Genomic DNA, 18,400 nt, shown 5'->3' with positions numbered 1-18,400 from the left:
CCGGTCTGGGGCCGAGGCGGAGCCCGGGCCGGTACCGGGGGAGAGGGGCCGGGGGGGGATCGGGGCCGGGGGGATCGAGGACGGGTCTGGCCGTGATCGGGTCCGGAGGGGACCGGGGCGGTTCCCGGGGCGGTTCCCGGGTCGGGACCGGGGCGGTTCCCGGGGCGGTTCCCGGGGCGGTTCCCGGGGCGGTTCCCGGGTCGGGACCGGGGCGGTTACCGGGGCGGTTCCCGGGGCGGTTCCCGGGGCGGTTCTCGGCCGGTTCCCGGGGCGGTTCCCGGGGCGGTTCCCAGGGCGGTTCCCGGGGCGGGGCCGGGGCGGTTCCCGGGGCGGTTCCCGGGGCGGTTCCCGGGGCGGTTCCCGGGGCGGTTCCCGGGGCGGTTCCCGGGGCGGGGCCGGGGCGGGGCCGGGGCGGTTCCCGGGGCGGTTCCCGGGGCGGTTCCCGGGGCGGTTCCCGGGGCGGTTCCCGGGGCGGTTCCCGGGGCGGTTCCCGGGGCGGTTCCCGGGGCGGGGCCGGGGCGGCGCCGGGGCGGTTCCCGGGGCGGTTCCCGGGGCGGTTCTCGGCCGGTTCCCGGGGCGGTTCCCGGGGCGGGGCCGGGGCGGGGCCGGGGCGGTTCCCGGGGCGGTTCCCGGGGCGGGGCCGGGGCGGGGCCGGGGCGGTTCCCGGGGCGGTTCTCGGCCGGTTCCCGGGGCGGTTCCCGGGGCGGTTCCCGGGGCGGTTCCCGGGGCGGGGCCGGGGCGGTTCCCGGGGCGGGGCCGGGGCGGTTCCCGGGGCGGTTCCCGGGGCGGTTCCCGGGGCGGTTCCCGGGGCGGTTCCCGGGGCGGTTCCCGGGGCGGTTCCCGGGGCGGTTCCCGGGGCGGTTCCCGGGGCGCGGTGTCCAACCAGCGCTGCCGATGCCTCAGCGAGCCCGCCCATCACGGGCCGGGCGGGGGTTCAAAAGGCTCCTGGAAGGGACCCCTGCTCTGTGTGGAGTTCTTCGTTCGGTGTGTGTGGGTGTGTCGGTTTTCTGGGCTGCCTTCGTGCGGTGAGAATGTGTCTGCTTATTTTTTCATAAGCTATGGTATGTGGGACTGTTTGTTCTGTGGTGGGTGGTAATAGGTGGCGCTGAGGGGCTGTTGTTCTGTGCGTCAGTCGGAGATCGTTTCAGAATCCCGAGACTCTTTCCTCTGCGCGGTTGGGAGGCAAGTGTTGCTTTATTTTACCTTGATTTGGGCTTGTTTTGATGTTGAATTAGGGATTTTATTGTTGTGTGATCTGTGGCAGTTTTCTTTCCTGCTTGTGCCTTCCTATGGTTCAGGTAGAGGGAGAGTGGGGAGTTTTGCCTCGTGCTGGAAAACTTTCTTGATAAGTTCTTCTGTAAATCAAAATTATGCTGAGCCTTGGTGTTTTTGTAGTTGAGGGGGGGGACGTGTACTCTTGAGGTGTGTTGTTTAGGGAAGATGTAGAAGTTGTCCTGCTTTTGTTTTTTCTCCTTTAATCTCTTGTGGTGTATGGATCTGCCTGGTGTCTGGTAATTAAGGTTTTAGTTAGGCTTTAACTTGGAACGAATATGGAGGGAATAGTCTTTTGAGGTTTGCATTCTTGGTTGGTTGATGAGGTGACTTCAACAATGTAATTTCTGTCGAAGGTGCCATGAACTTTTTAAGAGGTACTTATTGGAAGCAGCGACAGCTTTTGAGTGATGATGGTTATTCCTGCTGCGTTAAGCCTTTTGTTTCACAACGTTTAGGTTGCCTCAGCCCTGGGCAGGGCAATGATGCTTGAGAATGGGGGAGGTAAGTATAGAGGGGTTGGAAGAGGTGTGTGAGAGCTCCCTTAGATCTTCCCAGTCTGGGAAGCTGCTGAACATTAAATGGAACTCAGTACAGCTGGGGTTTGTTTGGGTTGGGTTGTTTGCTTTTGGGTCGGTGCAGTAAACAATTGAATTTGATTTTCTCCTAGGGTTTTCCCAGGAAAATAACAAAAAGCCCTCCCAAAGCCCTTCCCTTGCTTTATTGCTGAGAATGTGTTTGTTCCAGCTCCCTCAGTAGCTGGGGACTCTCGGCTGTCCTGTGCTGTGGTCTGGCATTGCCAGTGGTGGGGTTTTCTTTAGGAAGGCAACTCGTTTAGAATGTGCTTTAGTTGGAATACTTCCTTGGGCTGGATTGTCTGGGAGAAGTGTTGGGATGACAGTCTCAGTAGATTTTCCTGGTTTCCAGGCTCTTTCACCCCAGTTCCTTCCAGGTCACTTCAGAGTGTGATGCAGAGCAGAATTGCTGCAGTTGGATTGTAAATACAGTGCAGCCAGAATGGGTCCATGACCTTCAGCATCAGAGGTGTAAATGCTCGGGCATCTGTGAGTTTCCTGTGACTTGTGAAGCCCCGAAGCCTGAGCAACAGGTCCTGAGTTCAGTTTGTCCTGGAGATGAAGGTTTAAATGAGATGTTGTGTTTGTATCCCCTCAATAACCAGGGTCATTAGTGTTCTAGGTCTGTGCTCAGGAGTGAAATGTGGCTTGACCTTTCCGTGTTCAGAGGCCAGACGGGGCCCTGAGGTCAGTCCTGTGGCCTTGTTGGGAGGAGCAGGGCCAAAGGCAGCTCCTGCATTGCTCCTGAAGCCCTGGCCAGGCTTTGGGCGCAATCCAGGAGGAGGCTGAGCCCAGCTGTTCCCGCAGTAGGAGTTGTGTGAGCCTGTTTATTGCACACAATTGTCCGACCTGGGCCCTGTCCCAGCACAGCCGGAGCCTCTTTGCCTGCTGGTGGACGCACCCGCAGGAACTCCCAGTTCTGGGGGAGGCTCTCCAGGGCTGGGCTGGGACAGGGCATTCCCAGCTGCTGTGCGGCTCTGCAGGGTGGGCAAGCCTCAGGGTCCCTGGTGCTGGATCTCAGTCCCTGTAGACGATCTTGGGTAGCAGTGCTGAGGGACGTTGCTGAGCTTCTCCTTGTGAGGTTCTTTGCTGCTTTGAGCTGTAGTCAATGACACCAAGTTCCTGAGGTTAGTGTCTGTGTCTTTGGTGCTGACCCTGCCCACTGGCAAAACTAGTGCGAGGGCTTGGAGCGTTTAGTGCCGAGTTCCCTTTGGGCGGTTTGCTCTCAACCCCTACCAGGCACGGGCGATTCTCCCCAGGTTACTGAGCCTCCCCACCGCTGCCCCCCTAAACTATCAAGTGCACCTCTGGGTCTCCCAGTGCCTCACGTCCCCTCCCAGCCACCTCTGCAGCACCCCAAAATCTTGGGGACAGCTGAGAGGTGGGTGTCCTCCCCTTGGCCCCCGTGCCCCCGCTTCTGTGTTCCCCCGTGTCCATCTCCTGTCTTCGCATGGCCCCCGCCTTCCGTCCCCATCTGTATTCGTGAGTTTCCCATGATGCCCCGCGGCGGGACTACGTCTCCCAGCGGCCCCCGCGTCTCCGCGCACGCGGGGCGAGGGCGGGGCCTCCACCATCTTTCCTGCGGTCTGTGAGCGGGGCAGGGGTGGGTCTGGTGGCTCTTAAAGGGGGCACGGCCCAGGGTGGGGTCCTCTCGGCGCGGGATGGAGCGCGGATCGGCAGAGGAGGTTCGGGGATGGCGGGGTGCGGGCGGAGAGGGTGGCAGGAGCGCGGTGGAGTCGCGGATATTGCCCGTTCTTCCTGTCGCCTCATCCGCTTTAAGGCTCGGTGGCGGGAACGGGTGAGGGTGGACGGGGGGGGGGAACCCGGGGAAAACTGCGGGAAGGGGCGAGGCTCTGTCGGAGGTGGAGGGGCGGGGCCAAGATGAGAGGTGAGGCCTTGGGAGGTGGGGCTTGTAGGCAGTGTGCAGCCTCCCTGCCCCTCCTTCTTGTGACCTCCTCCATGTCCCTAGGCCACTCCCTGCGTCCCCCCACTACGACACCAGCGTGGAGCCAGGCGACCCTAATTCTTTACCCAACCTCCTTCCGATCCCCCCTATGATTCCGTGCCACTTCTGTATCCCCCTCACCATGACCCCTGTCGCCCACCCAGCACTTTCCCCTACCCCTCCATGAGCCCCCAGGACTGCCTACTCGTGCAGCAGGGTCGTGTCCATGCCCCTTCCCATGTTTCTGTATCGCCCCCAGACTTTCTTATGGAGCCAGGATACCCCAAATTCCTACCTGACCCTTGCAGACTCAGCCCACCCCTGAATCTGCCTCTCCTGTCCCCTTGACCGCTCTGTGTGCCCCCAGCCCTTTCCTGTAGACTCGGCCCATGGGGGTCGACCGCAGGCCCCGGAGTGCATCCGGCGCCAGAAGCGCCGGGAATTGGACGCACGGCGCAGCAAGTGCCGCATCCGCATCGGGGGGCACCTGGAGCGCTGGTGCCGCCTCAAGGAGCAGCTCGGATTCGCTCTGCACTCCCAGTTGGCCCAGTTTCTCCTTGACAGGTCACTAGGGGGGGGCTCAAAACCTGTTTAAGCTCACCTGTCATGGGGAAAATCCAGGTTTCTGCTTGCTCACTTCTGTTTTCCCATGCAGGTACAGCTCTCCTGGCTGCACCTGGAACCCCGGTAGGTGCTTCCCTCCCAGTTCCATGTTGGCATCCAGTAGTTTAGGTCCATAAGTAGTTGATGGTGGAGAGGGAGAATTTCTTTTGGGTTGGGGGCCGGAGCTGTTATTGGATTTGCTTATCCTCCTGAGCAATAGGCAAATCCTCCCTATGTTCCATTTTCGGTATCCCAAATTCTTTTTTGGGAAGCTATTTGATGGTTGCAAGGAGAACCCTATGAGCCTGAGGAATGTTGAAGGGGGCCTTTTAGGTGTTCCACTCCCTCAAAGCACCATTTTGGAGCGGTTTTTCACAGATTTCTTTGTTTTCCCAGGAGAGCTAGAGCGGCTCCAGCCAGCCGCGCTGCAGCGCCTGGTTGTGCTGTCCCACGGCCACGGCCAGGAGTGTGGCTTTGTGCCGGACATCCAGCTGCCAGCACCAGGCAGTGCAGCCCCGCTGGTTTGGGAGTGCGTGGCTGGGCACCGCTTCTCGTGGGGTGGCTCTGGGGGTCCCAAGAGCCCCTCCCGTGACCCCCCGAAAGCCGCCCAGGGATGCAGCCCCTCCCTGGGCACTGGGCGCCGGCATTTGCTCCGTAAAGCCACACTGGGCTCCAGCGAGGCCAGAACAGAGGGAACGGCCAGGTCACTCCGTGGTGACGGGGATCGGGGTGAGGAGCTGGGAGATGGTGGTGACAGTGGTGGCACAGGTGAGCTCCTCCAGGTCACCTTTCTGCCTTCAACTACCCTTAATTCCCCACCTTCAGCTCCTCTTCCAGTTCTAGGGTAGTTCCAGTTCTACCACTGTCCCACTGGGATCAGATGCTGCCTCAGCCCCCTTGACCTTTCCAATACCTTCATCCTTCCCAACTCTCCATCCTCCTCCTCCTCCTCACCACTCCTAATGCCTCCTCAACACCCTCCTGTCCCCTTCCAGCCTCCCACGTCCTTCTGGAACCGGGGCCTGTGGCAGCAGCTGGTGAGAGGTGAGTGGTGGCACCCACAAGCATCCTCTGGTGAGCCTAATGGTTGCATGTGGCCCTGTCTGATCTGACCCTGAGTCCCCAGCATCAGCAAATGTGACTGTCAGTGGTTGAGGCATCATAGCAGAGTTGACCCAGGTCCCTGTCCAGCAGCACCATCCCGGGGCATGATGCTGAGCCACGAGTTAAGCCCCGAGAGGAAGAGGAGGATGAGGACTTTGCTGAGGGTGATGACCTGGCCTACACTGATGACCTGCGTGATGAGAACTACCACCCATCCCTGGACAGGTGGGAGTGCTGTGAGGGAGCCTACAGATCACATGGGAGCCACTCCATGGTGCCTGCTGACACCATCCTAGTCCAGACCAATATTTAACTGGAGGGGTTTCAGGCCTCACATTTCTCTCCTGCTGCAGCTGACCTGGCAGAGCAGAGAGGAGGTGGGAATAGTATCCATATGGTGCTAAAATAAGGTGTTTCTAGGGTCAAAGGGCATAGAATTTTGGAGAGGTCTTTTCATGGCATCTCACCTGGTGGAGGGTTTCTGCCATGTCCAACTGATGGCCAACCATGTCATACCATGGCCAACTATGTCCAGCCCATGTCCTGCCATGTCTAACCAAATCCTTCCATAACCAACCCCTGTCTAACCATGTCCAGCAAACTCATTTCTTATCACATCTAACCTATATCTCACCCCATCAACCACCCAATCCCCTTCATCCACCCTGGTCTGTGCCTCCGACAGCGACTCAGAGCCACAGCGACGCCAGGGCCAACCCAAGGCCCGCAAGAAGCCAATCAAGGAGGAGCAGCCCCTACTCAAGCCACCCTTGCCCAGCTCTGGCCCCTTGGAGGAGAGAAGTGGACGGGTCAGGTGAGTCATGCTGGCCGCAGCAATGAGGGCATGGGGGTCAGAGTAATCATCTTGGGAGTGTCCAGTGCTGTTGGCCATGGGGCAAGAGCTGTCTCTCTAGTGGGAGTCAATGCTCCCGGTGACGTTATTGACTGTGAGGAAAAGAGTTGTATGTCCTCAGTGGGAATGAACCCTCCCCATCACATCGTTGGCCTTAGGGGAAAAGCTGTGTGTCCCCAAGGTGGGGGTCAACCCTCCCCGTGACCCTGCTGACTGCAGGGCAGAGCTGTGTTTCTAGGTCATGTCGGGTGTTAAGTGAGCTAAGGAGGGGTCTGGCTTATGAAGACTGCTGCAGGACTTTCATGAGCCTCGTGTCACCCACTCTGCCTCTCAAGGGGCCAGCCCATGGTGGTCAGGGAATAAGAAGAGGCAGCCAAGGCTGGGGCTGCAATGGAGGGGGATGAAGACCCCTTGAACCAGATCCATGGTGCACACGGAAGCCTCCATCAGGCTGGAGGTGGACCAGCCCAAAATCCCTCTATCCCACCACAATCTCCTCCACCGATGGATCCATGGCCTCTCCAGCAGCTTTGGGGCGAAGTGCTGGTTTTCTAGCTCCCCCTTCCAGACACACAAAATTGAATGTTTTGTGCTAAAAAAAACTTAAATCAGCCCTTAGGGCTTGGCTGGGGCTCTGCACAATTGTTAAAGGGATGTTGGGTTGGGGTTTGGTCCGTGCATGGCCTCAGATCCAGCACACCTAGACACCTCACGTGGATGGATTTTCTTACGCTTTTGATACAATAAGGGGGTAAAATCCCCTTTTCGTTGGAATCAGCCGTAACTCCTCCATCTGTCCCCTGAAAGATGGGCTCAGTGCCAATCCCATCCCAAGCCTTTTCACAGGTGAGTGTTGTGCTGCCCCCTTACAGCTTTGACTGATCCCTTTGAGTGTCTCTTTTTGGATGCTGAATGCCCTCCCCTCTCCCAGCAGCTCTGAACAACCCTGGATGTGGCTGGAAAAGAGACCACCGTTTTTGGAGACCCAATCCCAGTGAAGGTAATGCTGGAATTTGCTCTTCTTCTCTCCCTGCCAGTGCTGGGCATGCAGATCCCAAGCTCCCAAATCCAAAGTGAGAGTAGAAGAGTCTGTGTTCAACCTGGGCTATTCTTTTTGGGACCAAAAGTGAATTAAGTGTGGGGTTTTTTCTGGCGTGTTTTGGGTTCTTCCTGATTTCCATCGCAAATCCCACGATCTAGCACTCCAAGTATGTCCAAATATTTGTCCTGACAAATATTTGTCACCTGCATGCTGGTGACTTTTCTGAGGCACCAGTGGGGGCTTGTAGCTCTCTGCCCCCTTCCCAAAGCCAAGGCTAAGCTTCAGCTCAGCTCTTTTTGGGCTGAGTTTGGGGATAGAGATCATATTTTTAGTATTTTTATCATATTTTTAGTATTGTGGTTCATTTTCCCTCCTCTTTTGTCACAGTATGTCAAACACGGGAGATAAAATCCTGGTTTATGAGCAAGGCAGAGCCTTCCAGATGTCAACAGATTCCTCCTCCCTTTCCCAGGTAAGGCCACCTTGAGCTGATAAAATCTGTTTTCAAGAGATTCGGGACAAGCCCCAGGCTGAATGCATGCTTGAGCACTGGCATCTCACCATCCCATCATTTCTCCTCCCCAAACACCACTTCAATCCACTTTTAATGGATCTTTCCTTAATTCCAGGGCGACAGCCAGGAATAGTTGCTGTTTCCAGGGAGCTATGGATGAATTATAGATCTAACCAGGCTGGGAGCCAATTTCAGTGTCCTGGGATGCGTCCAAACCATGTGAAAAGGGTTTTGTAACAAGCAATAAAGAATTTATTCTTATTTTAATGCCTGAATGATGTGTTTGTTCCAGTGTGTCCCGCTCCCGTGGGGCAGAAATGGGAGAAACGCTGGTCCTGAGGATGATGTAATGTGGGATTTCCTCGGGGATCTTGGCTCTGGGCTTGGGGACAGTGAGGGGTCACCAGGTCCTGGCTCAAAATGGCTCATTCCTATTGCAGCTGCCGGCGGCAACCACGGGCAAGTGACAAGGATGTGGCTCAGATCGGCCCCAAGAGGATCAGGTACCTGGGAGAGGGGAGGACCAGGAAGGGACCAGGGAAGCTTCCAGGCGTTCCCAGGAAGAGGAGCTCAGCTCTTCCATGGGGGACAGGCAGGAAGCTCTGTAAGGGTTTCTTTGCTTCGTTTTATGGGTGGGAAAAAGGTTAGGTGGATGAGGAGAAAGGAGCCGGGGGTAGATCCATATTCCAGAGCTTTTCCAATCCTCCTCCTCAATGATTTTTCCCATATTTTCTTTGTCAGGAAGGCAGCAAAGCGTGAGATACTCCTGTGTGACTTTGAAGGCTGTGGCAAAATCTTCTCCAACCGCCAGTACCTGAATGTGAGTGCCTGCAAAGACCAGCCGTTCCTGGAGTGCTGAGCAGCCTGGGTGGGGTGTCCTGGAGCTGGAATTGGGAGCTGATAGGTTGTTTTATTTTTCCCCTGGCAGCACCACCGGAAGTACCAGCACGTGCACCAGAAAACCTTCACTTGCTCTGAGCCCACCTGTGGGAAATCCTTCAACTTCAAGAAGCACCTGAAGGAACATGAGAAGCTGCACAGTGGTGAGTGGGGCACTTCCACAGGAATCATACCTCCTCCCCTATGGATTACATCTCCCTGGACATCCTCCTGTAGCAGTTACAACTCCCCTGTACAGAACATGGCTCCTCTCACAGGGACCACACCTCCTTTTGTAGGGATCACAACTCCCTCATGGATCACACTTCCTTTATGGATTCCACCTGCTCCTGTATCCCCTTCTCCACTGGGCCACAGCCATCCAATCCCAAATTCCCATTCCTGGGAGCCATCACTGTTGCCCTTTGCCCCCTGAATCTCTCCCCTGTAATTTCCATTCCCAGGCTAGAAACTCTCCCTGCTCCCAAAGCACGTCCCAAGGGTCCTGACGGTTTTTCCAGGCTCGATCAGCCTCATCCTTTTTCTTTTGCTCCCAGACAAGCGTGATTACATCTGTGAGTTCTGTGCACGCTCCTTCCGCACCAGCAGCAATCTGATTATCCACCGACGGATCCACACCGGGGAGAAGCCGCTCCAGTAAGGCCCAGTCCCATCCTTGCCCTTCCAGTAAATCCCAGTCCAATATGCCCCCTCCCCCAGAAAGTCCCAGTCCCATCCCTGCAGCTCTGCTTAGCTTTGGAGCCTCTTCCCGCTCTTTTCAACCCCAAATCAGCTCCTTCAGTATATAACATCCAGCCAAAACCGAGGCTGGGATTTCTCCCAATGTTCTTGCCCTTGGAGCTGGCTGTGCCCAGATCCAGCAGCTCCAAGGCATTGATTAAGGAGGCGCAGGTTAATGAGCTGGGACTGAATGAAAGACTCCTGTCCGACACATTTGTGCCCAAAGAGCGCTGGAGCTTCAATCCACCATCCATTGCAGCCCCGAGCACGGCGGGGCCAGTTCTCCCTGTGCCTCACCCTGTGCTTGGGGTTTTTTACTCCTGCTGCGCTCTCCCCCAGGTGTGAGATCTGCGGCTTTACCTGCCGCCAAAAAGCTTCTCTGAACTGGCACATGAGGAAACACGACGCCGACTCCTTCTACCAATTCCCATGCGATGTCTGTGGGAAGAGGTTCGAAAAGCGGGACAACGTCACCGCCCACAAGAGCAAGAGCCACCCCAGGGGGCTTGGGGGACCCCCGCAGCAGCCAGAGGGAATCCAGCAGCAGCCGGAGGCCCCTGAGCCAATGGAACCTCTGGAGCTGCTTGGGGAGGTCCTCGGGAGTGGGGAGGATACAGGGAGAACCCCACTGGAGTATGGTGGGGGGGACGGTGGGCAGGATCCAGGCACCTCCCAAGGCCAGAGGATGGGTGAGGGGGGTTCCTAGAGGGCTTGTCCCTTAGTTTGGGGACTGGAGCAGAATTGGGGACAATGCTGGACTCTGCAGTGGCTCCAGGTTCCAAAAATACATGGGACAGGCAAAACTGGGGACAATCCCAGTTCTTCTGCCAGTCCTGGGGGAAATCCCAGTTTTTTAGCCAAATCCCAGATGAAACCCCAAGTTTTCAGCCAAATCCCTGGGGCAAATCCCAGTTTTTTTGCCAAATCCTAGCTTCCCCTCAAGCCTAGCAGTATTGCCACAGGTGGTTCCTCAATAAAGACTTATTTTGGGTAAAAGGGGGATTTGGTGCCAGATTTTTATGGAAAAAAGAAATATGAGATTTGGGTAGTTTGGGCACAGGAAAAGGGGCTGGAGAGGAGGTGGAGACACCAAACACTTAGGAATTTGGGAACCAAAACTGGGATGAGAGGGAGCTCCCAGCAGGTCTGTGCCTCCAAACTGGGATGGGAGGGAGTACCTAGTGGGCCTGTGCCCTAAAACTGGGAGCCCCCAGTGCTTCAAACTTTTCCTTTAAAATTTATTAAATTTTCATTTAAAGCTCAGATTTAAACCAGAATTTCAACTTACAGATACTTGGAGGCTCCGAGTTGGGACCATTTAGTGAATTGCAAGTACCTCCAAAACCCCTCAGTGCTCTACCCCAGGCAGGCTGGGGACAAGGCCATGTCTCTGTCTCATTCCCTCCAGAGCAGGAGCAGCTTTTCCTCCTCCCCCAGCAACAAAAACCCCCAAATTATTGGGTTTTAGGGTTTTTTTGCACAGCAACTTTTATTTCCCCACTAACAGTGACAGGGCAAAGGACACAAACAGCAGCAGTGGAGAGGGCACAAGGGGAATGGGCAAGCGCAAGATCACACCTAGAACACAGACCCCCAGTCCCCTTAAAACCCCCTGGCCCAGGTTTGAGGTGATGCCAAATATCCACATCCCCTTGCTGGGAGTCCAGCACTCCAGGGGCTCAGAATTGAGGGGGAGATGGGGGGTTGAGGAAGGAAATGGGGGGACAATGGAGGGAGTGATGAGAGAAATGGGGGGCAGTAGAGGAGATGGGGGGGGGGTCACTGAGCAACAGCAGGATGGGCTCGGCCCTTTTGCCAGGGGGAAATGGGATGCTATGGGTAGGGTAGAGTAAAGGTGACTTGCAAAGCAATGGTGTCCAAACGGGGTAGAGGATGACACTCCTCTCCACACAGCATTTTAGGGGGGAAGGGGGGGACACAAAGCTTTGGCTAGTATTCAAAGTAGGATGAGATCAGCCTCTCCCTGTTCCATGGGGCTCCAACTCCAAAGAAAAACACAAAATTAACTACAGGGGTGTTTAACCAGCAACAGGGGGCCTCAAGTAGCACCCCCTCACCCACCAACCAACCAACACTCCTAAGGAAAATTTTGAGGGTAAGAAGACTCTAAACTTTGAACTGCAACAGGAAAAAAATCTGCCCTGAATGGCCAAGGGCAGGATTTGGGGCATTTTGCCTTAAAGCAAAGAAAAACCTAAGGATGGCAGAGGAGAGGGGACAACACCAGTGAGCGGGGTGGGCTCAGTTGCAGAGGGACAGCGAGGAGCCCACGTAGAAGAGCCAGAAAAATGGGAAGATCTTCTCGGAGAAGGCGGCAGTGAAGGTGAAGATGGGAGCCATGTTGTCAGCGTTATAAAATGCCACCCACCCGCCCTCATAGTCCAGGTACACCCCTATCTTGCGTGGCCGCTCACAAAGGGACAGCGGTGTCTCAGGAGAGGTGAACGCCTGGTACTGATCCCAATTTTTGCCCTTCCAGTTGAGCCCCACGGCCCAAATCCCTTCCTCGGGGGCGAAGTCGACCTTCTCCTTGCGGCGCACGGACTCGCGAGCAGCACCCAGCACCCAGCTCTCCCCGTCTCCCACCTCCACTTCCCAGTAGTGGCGGCCAGCAGAGAAGCCCTCGGAGGCCAGGACACAGAAGGCGTAGTCGAAGCGTTTGGGATGTGCTGGCAGCTCTTGAGGGGCCCCGCGGAGCCGCACGCTCCGCTTGTCCTCCGACAGCACCAGGTAGGGGTTGGCTGTGTCGGGGTCCAGGGAGAGCTCGCCTGGAGGGGAAAACAGGAGGAGTTACCTGAGGGACTGGGCAGACTTGACTCAGTGGCTCAGTGTCCCAAACCCACCAGGGAAGACAAAGCTGAGTCATCTATGGAATTATGGTGGGATTGAGCTGTGGTTTGTGTCCCAAACCCAACAGGGACAACACAGGTGAGTCACCTGTTGTCCCACCAGGGAGAAGACCAACCCATGGTTTGTGTCCTAGACTCATTGGGGACAACACCGATGAATCACTTGTGGGACCATTCCACCATCTGTCTGGAGACTGACCCATCCTCTTTGTCCCAAACTCAATGGGGACAACACAGGTGAGTCACCTCTGGGATCATTATCCTCCCACCTGTGTGGGGACTGATCCATTATCTGTGTCTCAAACCAGAGGGGAAGGACCCAGGGGCAGCCACCTGTAGCATCTTGAAGAGCCCACACAGAATCCAAGCCCAGCAATTCCAACCTTAACTCTTGGAAAAAGGAGGTTAGAGCCCACGTAACTCCCAATCCTGGCGAATTCTCACATTATTTCTTCGGAAAGGAAAGTCACAGCCCCAAATCCCAGCCAATGCTATGCACACCTCTGGAAAAGGAAGGTTGTATCCCAATCCTGATGGCCTCACCTGTGTCATTCTCCAGCTCAAAGCGCAGGTTTTCTGTGGGAAGACAAGGAAGGAATTGAGCCCTTGGAGCCCCCAGAACTGCCCAAGCCATGGGAATGATTCCTATTCCACACTCAAATCCCAGGGCAATCACCACTTTTCCATCTTTACCCTGGGATGAGCCAGTGCTCAAACAACCCGGAGCTCTCCCAGCCAGCCCAGGGTGGGTACAAGAGCCCGGCTCCATCCCAGCCCTGATGCTGGTGGATTTCCATGTGGGATCCTGGCTGGGAAGCAGTGTTTTCTTCCAGGAAGGCTCTTGTCAGGCTCACCCTTGAATTCCAGAAGCACTTCCTTGAGCACTGCACTCTTCTGGGAAAAGCTCTTCAGCTTCTTCTCCAGCTCAGAAAAGCCAGGCTCAGGCTTGAGGAATATCCAGCTCTCCAAGCTGTGGAGACATGGGAGTCAAGGACCCAAAATCAAGGAATTCACTCATGGAAGGGCTGAAATACCAGCTCCAACTGCAGTCAGAGCCTCCAAGTTCACCCAGTTCACTCACCTGCTGCCAGCTGGAACGACACCCTGGAAGAGGAAGAAAACCCAAGGAATTTGTTAGGATCAGCATCTCTCCTATCTCAGAGATCTCAAACTCCTCCCCAAAAACCAGGAGGATCCCATGAAGGGACTTCTCTCCCCATAAAAGTATTTCTGTTTCCATAAATGTATTTTTTCACCCCATTAACAGGATCTTTTCCCCCAATAAATGGAAATATTTTGACCCATACATTGAAATAGGTCCACATAAATGGAGCCTTTTTTACCCCATAATCAGGACTTTTTTGTCCCCATAAATAGGTTTTGTCCCTATAATTAGTATGTTTTTGCCCAACACAAGGGATTTCTGTGTCCATAAGCAGGATTTTTTTTCATGGAGACACATAACAGAGCCCCACCTCGCCAGGTGTGTTCCCTGTCCCACTGTCTCCGCCCTGCTCTGCCAGGAGCTTGTCCAGCTGGGCAATGTCCTCAGCCAGCCGGGCCACGCTCTCGTCCCTCCGGCGCCCAATGTCCCTCTCCAGCTCTTCCAGCCGGGACAGCAGGAGCTGCTCCTTCTCCTCTAGGAATGCCCGCAGCTCCTTGCACTCAGCCACGATCTTCTGCCGCTCCACCTCTGTCTGCTTCTGCAATTCCACAGGAAAGACGCCCATAAGGGCAGATCCCTGGAGCTCAGGGACTCACCTCCAAGTGAGAGAATCTCTGCGGGCTGCGATTCCCACGGGGAGGGGGAAGCCCCCCCGCAGGTGAGACCAAATTCCCACAGCCAGGAAATCCCCAGGTATGACTGAACCCTCCTGGATGGGGGCTCCAGGACCACCAGCACTCACCAGCAGCTCCTCACTCTGCCGCTCCCGCTCCGCCTTGGCCTCTTCATGCCCTTTCCTCAGGGAGCTCAGGTGCTCCTGGGGCACCTCCTGGGAACAGAACAACCAGATCCGCTGGGAATTTTTCCTATGGGCAATTAGGACTGAAGGGCTGCTGCTGATAAAATGGCCAAATTCACCCCATCCGGGTTTTTTTTTGGAGCTGGAACCAGCAGCTGCCCTACTCCCCTTAACCCTGACCTTGGGCTGTGCCAAAATCACCAAAAATCACCAAAAAGCCCAAAACCTGGGGGAAAAAAAACAAAAACCAAAAACCACACAAACAAACAAAAAAAAGGGTCAATTAATTTTATTTGCCTGTATGGGTTTGTTTCCTTTCTCCTCCCAGGATCACCTTCCACATACCCCTCCTCAAGGTGCCCCAAAAATTGGGGTGGATCCCCCCACAAGAAGAGCAACTGCTGCCTCCATACTGCTCATTAAATTAATAACTAATTATCTATTAAATTCATCCTTATTTAAGTAGTTTGACCTTCATGGAGGGCAGAAAAGTTCCTGCAAGACCTTACAAACAGCAGCTGGCCTTGGGGGTAAACAAATCCACTTATTTCACAACTAAAACCCAAAATACAAGGATTCTGACTGTTAAGAGCCAAAAGTTGCTGCCTTTGGAATTTATCCATGAGATTAAAGCAAGTATCAGGAAAAAAAACCAGATGGGCGGAGCTCAGCAACAACCAATTACTAAACACACATAAAAGTGGGTTAACGAGGGGGAAAAAATTCTAAGGGAGAGACAACCTGTATCTGCCTAAGGATGTTAGGGTCCTGAAAAAAAGGGGCAAAATCCCCGAATTCAGGTAGAGGGACAGCCCCAGCGTCCCCGGAAGAGCAACCACTGCAGGTCCAGGACCAATCCTCTCTAAAAGGATTTAGTCACCACAATAATTAATATGTGGTGGTTAATGATCCCACAATCCCCTCCCCTGACCCCTCGGGATCGTGCTGGTGCCACCCTCCTCCTGCTGCCACTGCGCAGCGACATCGGCTCCGTCGGGCATCTTGGATCCCTCTGGATCCGCTACTCCCGGCCGGGAATAGCGAAGCCTGGCCACCTACATCGCGCCCTTGGCTCTTAATTACAAATCAATCCCCACTGTGATCACGACACGCCCCATATCGCGACATGGGGGAGCCCCAGCGCCGCCGGGGGAGCGCCGTTTTCGCTCTGCGTCACTCCCCAAGCACCCTCGGGTTGGGAGGGGACAGGCGGCTCCTGCGGGAGTCCTGCGCCGCTTCCAGCCTGGATCGGGCTGGTGGGATAAATAACCCCCGGCCCCAGCTCAGTGCTGCCCCGAGAAGCTGGAGCGGGGCATTTCGGGGGGCTGCAGGGATTTTGCGCGATCACCCCCGCACTGAGGAGCTCCTCGCCTCCCGGAACACCTCTATCCCAGTACTCTCCCAGTTCAACCCAGTTCCATCTCGCACCGGGAACACCCTACGCTTGCGCTCTAGCCTCGGGTGTCCCTGTTTTGGGGTGATTCAAGTCCTTCAGCGCCCTGAATCTTGGGAGGAGCGCCCAGTTGAGGAGGGGATCCTCCGTCAGATCCATAGGGCCTGAAGGGGCCTTTACTGCACCCCACTCGTGGGGGGACTGGGGACTTACTTCTGTACTCCCCTGTGGAACTGGGGGCTCCCAAAGGGCACTGGCGCACCCCCAGCCCGTGAGATCTCACTGGGCATCCCCCATTGGGGGTGAGGGTGTTTCCGATCTCCTCCTCTCTTACTGCATCCCTCATTTCTTTGCACCCCAAAAAAGACCCGGGAGGCGGCGGGGGTCTTCACTGACCCCCCAACACTCCGAGGGGGTGCGCAGTGCTCTCCCTCTCCGGGAAAAGGGGTCCCGACGCCCCGCGGCCCCCTCGGGAGGGGAGTCCCGGCTGCCCTCCCTCCGAGCCGGGCGCTGTGCAGGGGCACGGCGGGGGTCCCGGCACTAACCTCGGCGGCGTGGGCCGCCTCCTCGGCGGGCAGCACAGTGTGGGCGCGGTGCTCGCGGGACAGGTGACACACGACACACACGGCCCGCCGGTCCTGCACGCAGTAAAGCCGCAGCGGCTCCCCGTGGCGCGGGCAGCGCGGAGGCCCCGGTGGGCCGGACGGGGCGACGGCGGGCAGCGGCGGCGCGGGCACGGGCGGCCCCGGCGGCGGCTCGGCGGGGCCCGGCGGCAGCCCCAGCTGGCGAACGATGTGCACGATGTTGCCAAGAGAGCGGTTGGGGCGAAAGAGGCGCTGCGGGACCGGTTCGCGGCACTGCGGGCAGCAGAGGCGCCGTGCCGAGTCCTCCCAGCACTGGGTCACGCAAGCGCGGCAGAAGTTGTGCCCGCACTCGGCCACCAGCACCGGATCGTTGAAGTACTCCAGGCACACAGGGCACGTCAGCTCGTCCTGCAGGCTCCTCGCAGCGCTGCAGGGCGCGGGGGGCGCGGCGGGGGGCGCGGGCGGAGCCTCCATGGCGGCCGCGGTCCCGGCGGCGGCCCCGACCCCGGTGGAGGCCCCGGTCGTGGCGCCGGTGACGACAACGACTCCCCCAAACGCGTCGCGTCCCCCGCGCACGGCACCGCCGCCCGACTGACGGCCGAGGGCCGCGCCCGCGCCTGCGCCGGGGGAAGAGGCGGGACTGCGCCTGCGCAGGAGGGGAAAGGGGAGAGGGCGGCCATGCTTGGGGAGGGTTGTATAAGGCCGACGGGGTATTGGAAGGGTAGCAGTGCCTATAGGTTTAGGAGGATCCCAGATCCCTGCGTGGAGGAGGGCATGCAGAGAGCTCTATGGTTGTTTTGAGGGTCTTTATAGGATGTTGGAGGCTTCTTGGCGTGCGGGGATGGGAGTGGAGCGTGTTGGGAGTGGTTTTCACAGCATTAGCTTCTCTGGCTGTCCGCACGAGTGTCAGAAATCTGCTCCAGGAACCTGAAATTAGGGAAAAATAACTCAAAACCCCCAGACGTACAAAAACGACCGCAAAACCACCATCAGTCCTTTACAAGGAGATTTAGGAATTTGCATCCCTACTGGGAGCAATCTCCGTGAGACAGATGGAGAACACAACAGCACCATTTACTTGCTTTTCTTTAAATTTCCTCACTGTTCGTGATGAGATTGGCTTTGAGGAGGGATTACTTTGTCGCCATAAGGTCGGGAAGGGCAGAAATTCGCCTTTTAAATGGTTAATTCGCCGTCAGAGCGGAGCTGCCCTATTCCGAAATGGCGGCCTCGCCTTCAGGCAAGGCGCGAGGGAAAATGGCCGCGGCCTCAGTCTCCCTATTGCTGCCCGCGCGGCCCGGCTCAAGATGGCGCTTGCGGCGTGAAGCCCTGGGCGCCATCTTGGGTGAGGGCATCCAGCCACCGTTGCCATGCCGACGTGCCCGGTCGTGAGGCAGCGCCAGCGGAGCGGGGACGAGGGGAAACGACGTTTTGGGCTCTAAAGTCCTCATGGGGGGTCTTAGCACATTTGGAGGGGATATTCCTTGGTAGCACGACATGCCCCCGTTGACAGAAAACTTCCTTTTTACCCCCAAAATCCGCCTCGTTTTCTGCTGTGGAGGGTCCCGGCGGCCGCCGCAATGGAGGGAGGGGGAGTGCAGCCCCTTCCCCTCAGCCCACACTGGTTAAAACACCGCCAGTACCTCGGTTTTACCCCGAAACCCCCACAAGCAAAGTGATTCTGGGGCTCATCTCCATCCCCACAGAGGAGCGGGAGAACCCCCAAACCACTTTTTTGGGGGGTTTTTTCCTCCCCCCCTCCCCAGCGCCGTTTTAGGAAAAAAACACCCCACCGAGACATTACAGAGCATTTTTTTCACTGAGCAAAATGTTGGTTTTTTTTTTTTTAATTTCCGCCCAGATCCGCGGCTCTTGCCGCCAGAGGGCCTCGGCCATTGTGCACAGCCCTTTTCTCTCTCTTCCCCCTCGTCCCTGCTCCCTTTTTTCTTTTTCTTTATTTTTCTTTCCCCTTAAATTCCTTCTTTCCCTCCTTCCTTTTTAAAACTCTTATCTCTTAGGATATCGGAGGGACGGAGGTCATCCGCTCCCCACTTTTTGTGC

The 18,400-nt window shown here is 56.7% G+C and overlaps 2 protein-coding genes across 3 annotated transcripts; one reads left to right on the top strand and one right to left on the bottom strand.

Moving 5' to 3' along the window:
* Nucleotides 1–3,441: 3,441 nt before the first annotated feature.
* On the top strand, nt 3,442–10,360 carry ZNF692 (zinc finger protein 692). Of its 2 annotated transcripts, none has more exons than XM_066340568.1 (12): nt 3,442–3,532; nt 4,160–4,356; nt 4,448–4,479; nt 4,792–5,163; nt 5,391–5,439; nt 5,590–5,724; nt 6,185–6,313; nt 8,349–8,411; nt 8,650–8,728; nt 8,837–8,951; nt 9,345–9,444; nt 9,868–10,360. In XM_066340568.1, exons 1-12 carry the CDS (start codon nt 3,509–3,511, stop codon nt 10,232–10,234), a joined length of 1,662 nt encoding a protein of 553 aa, XP_066196665.1. In that variant the 5' UTR covers nt 3,442–3,508; the 3' UTR covers nt 10,235–10,360. The 2 variants fall into 2 exon arrangements, with proteins under 2 accessions (XP_066196665.1, XP_066196664.1); XM_066340567.1 differs by having other exon boundaries at nt 5,587–5,724.
* Nucleotides 10,361–10,990: 630 nt separating this feature from the next.
* LOC136375202 (E3 ubiquitin-protein ligase TRIM7-like) lies at nt 10,991–16,951 on the bottom strand. Its single transcript, XM_066340570.1, has 7 exons — nt 16,301–16,951; nt 14,306–14,392; nt 13,874–14,101; nt 13,480–13,502; nt 13,253–13,368; nt 12,942–12,974; nt 10,991–12,317 (listed from the first exon to the last, which is right to left on the bottom strand). Exons 1-7 carry the CDS (start codon nt 16,811–16,813, stop codon nt 11,791–11,793), a joined length of 1,527 nt encoding a protein of 508 aa, XP_066196667.1. The 5' UTR covers nt 16,814–16,951; the 3' UTR covers nt 10,991–11,790.
* Between the last annotated feature and the right edge of the window lie 1,449 nt (nt 16,952–18,400).

The sequence above is a fragment of the Sylvia atricapilla genome, chromosome 2 (genome assembly GCF_009819655.1).
Source record: "Sylvia atricapilla isolate bSylAtr1 chromosome 2, bSylAtr1.pri, whole genome shotgun sequence".
Lineage (NCBI taxonomy): Eukaryota > Metazoa > Chordata > Aves > Passeriformes > Sylviidae > Sylvia > Sylvia atricapilla.
This window is presented reverse-complemented; position numbering and strand designations above follow the sequence as displayed.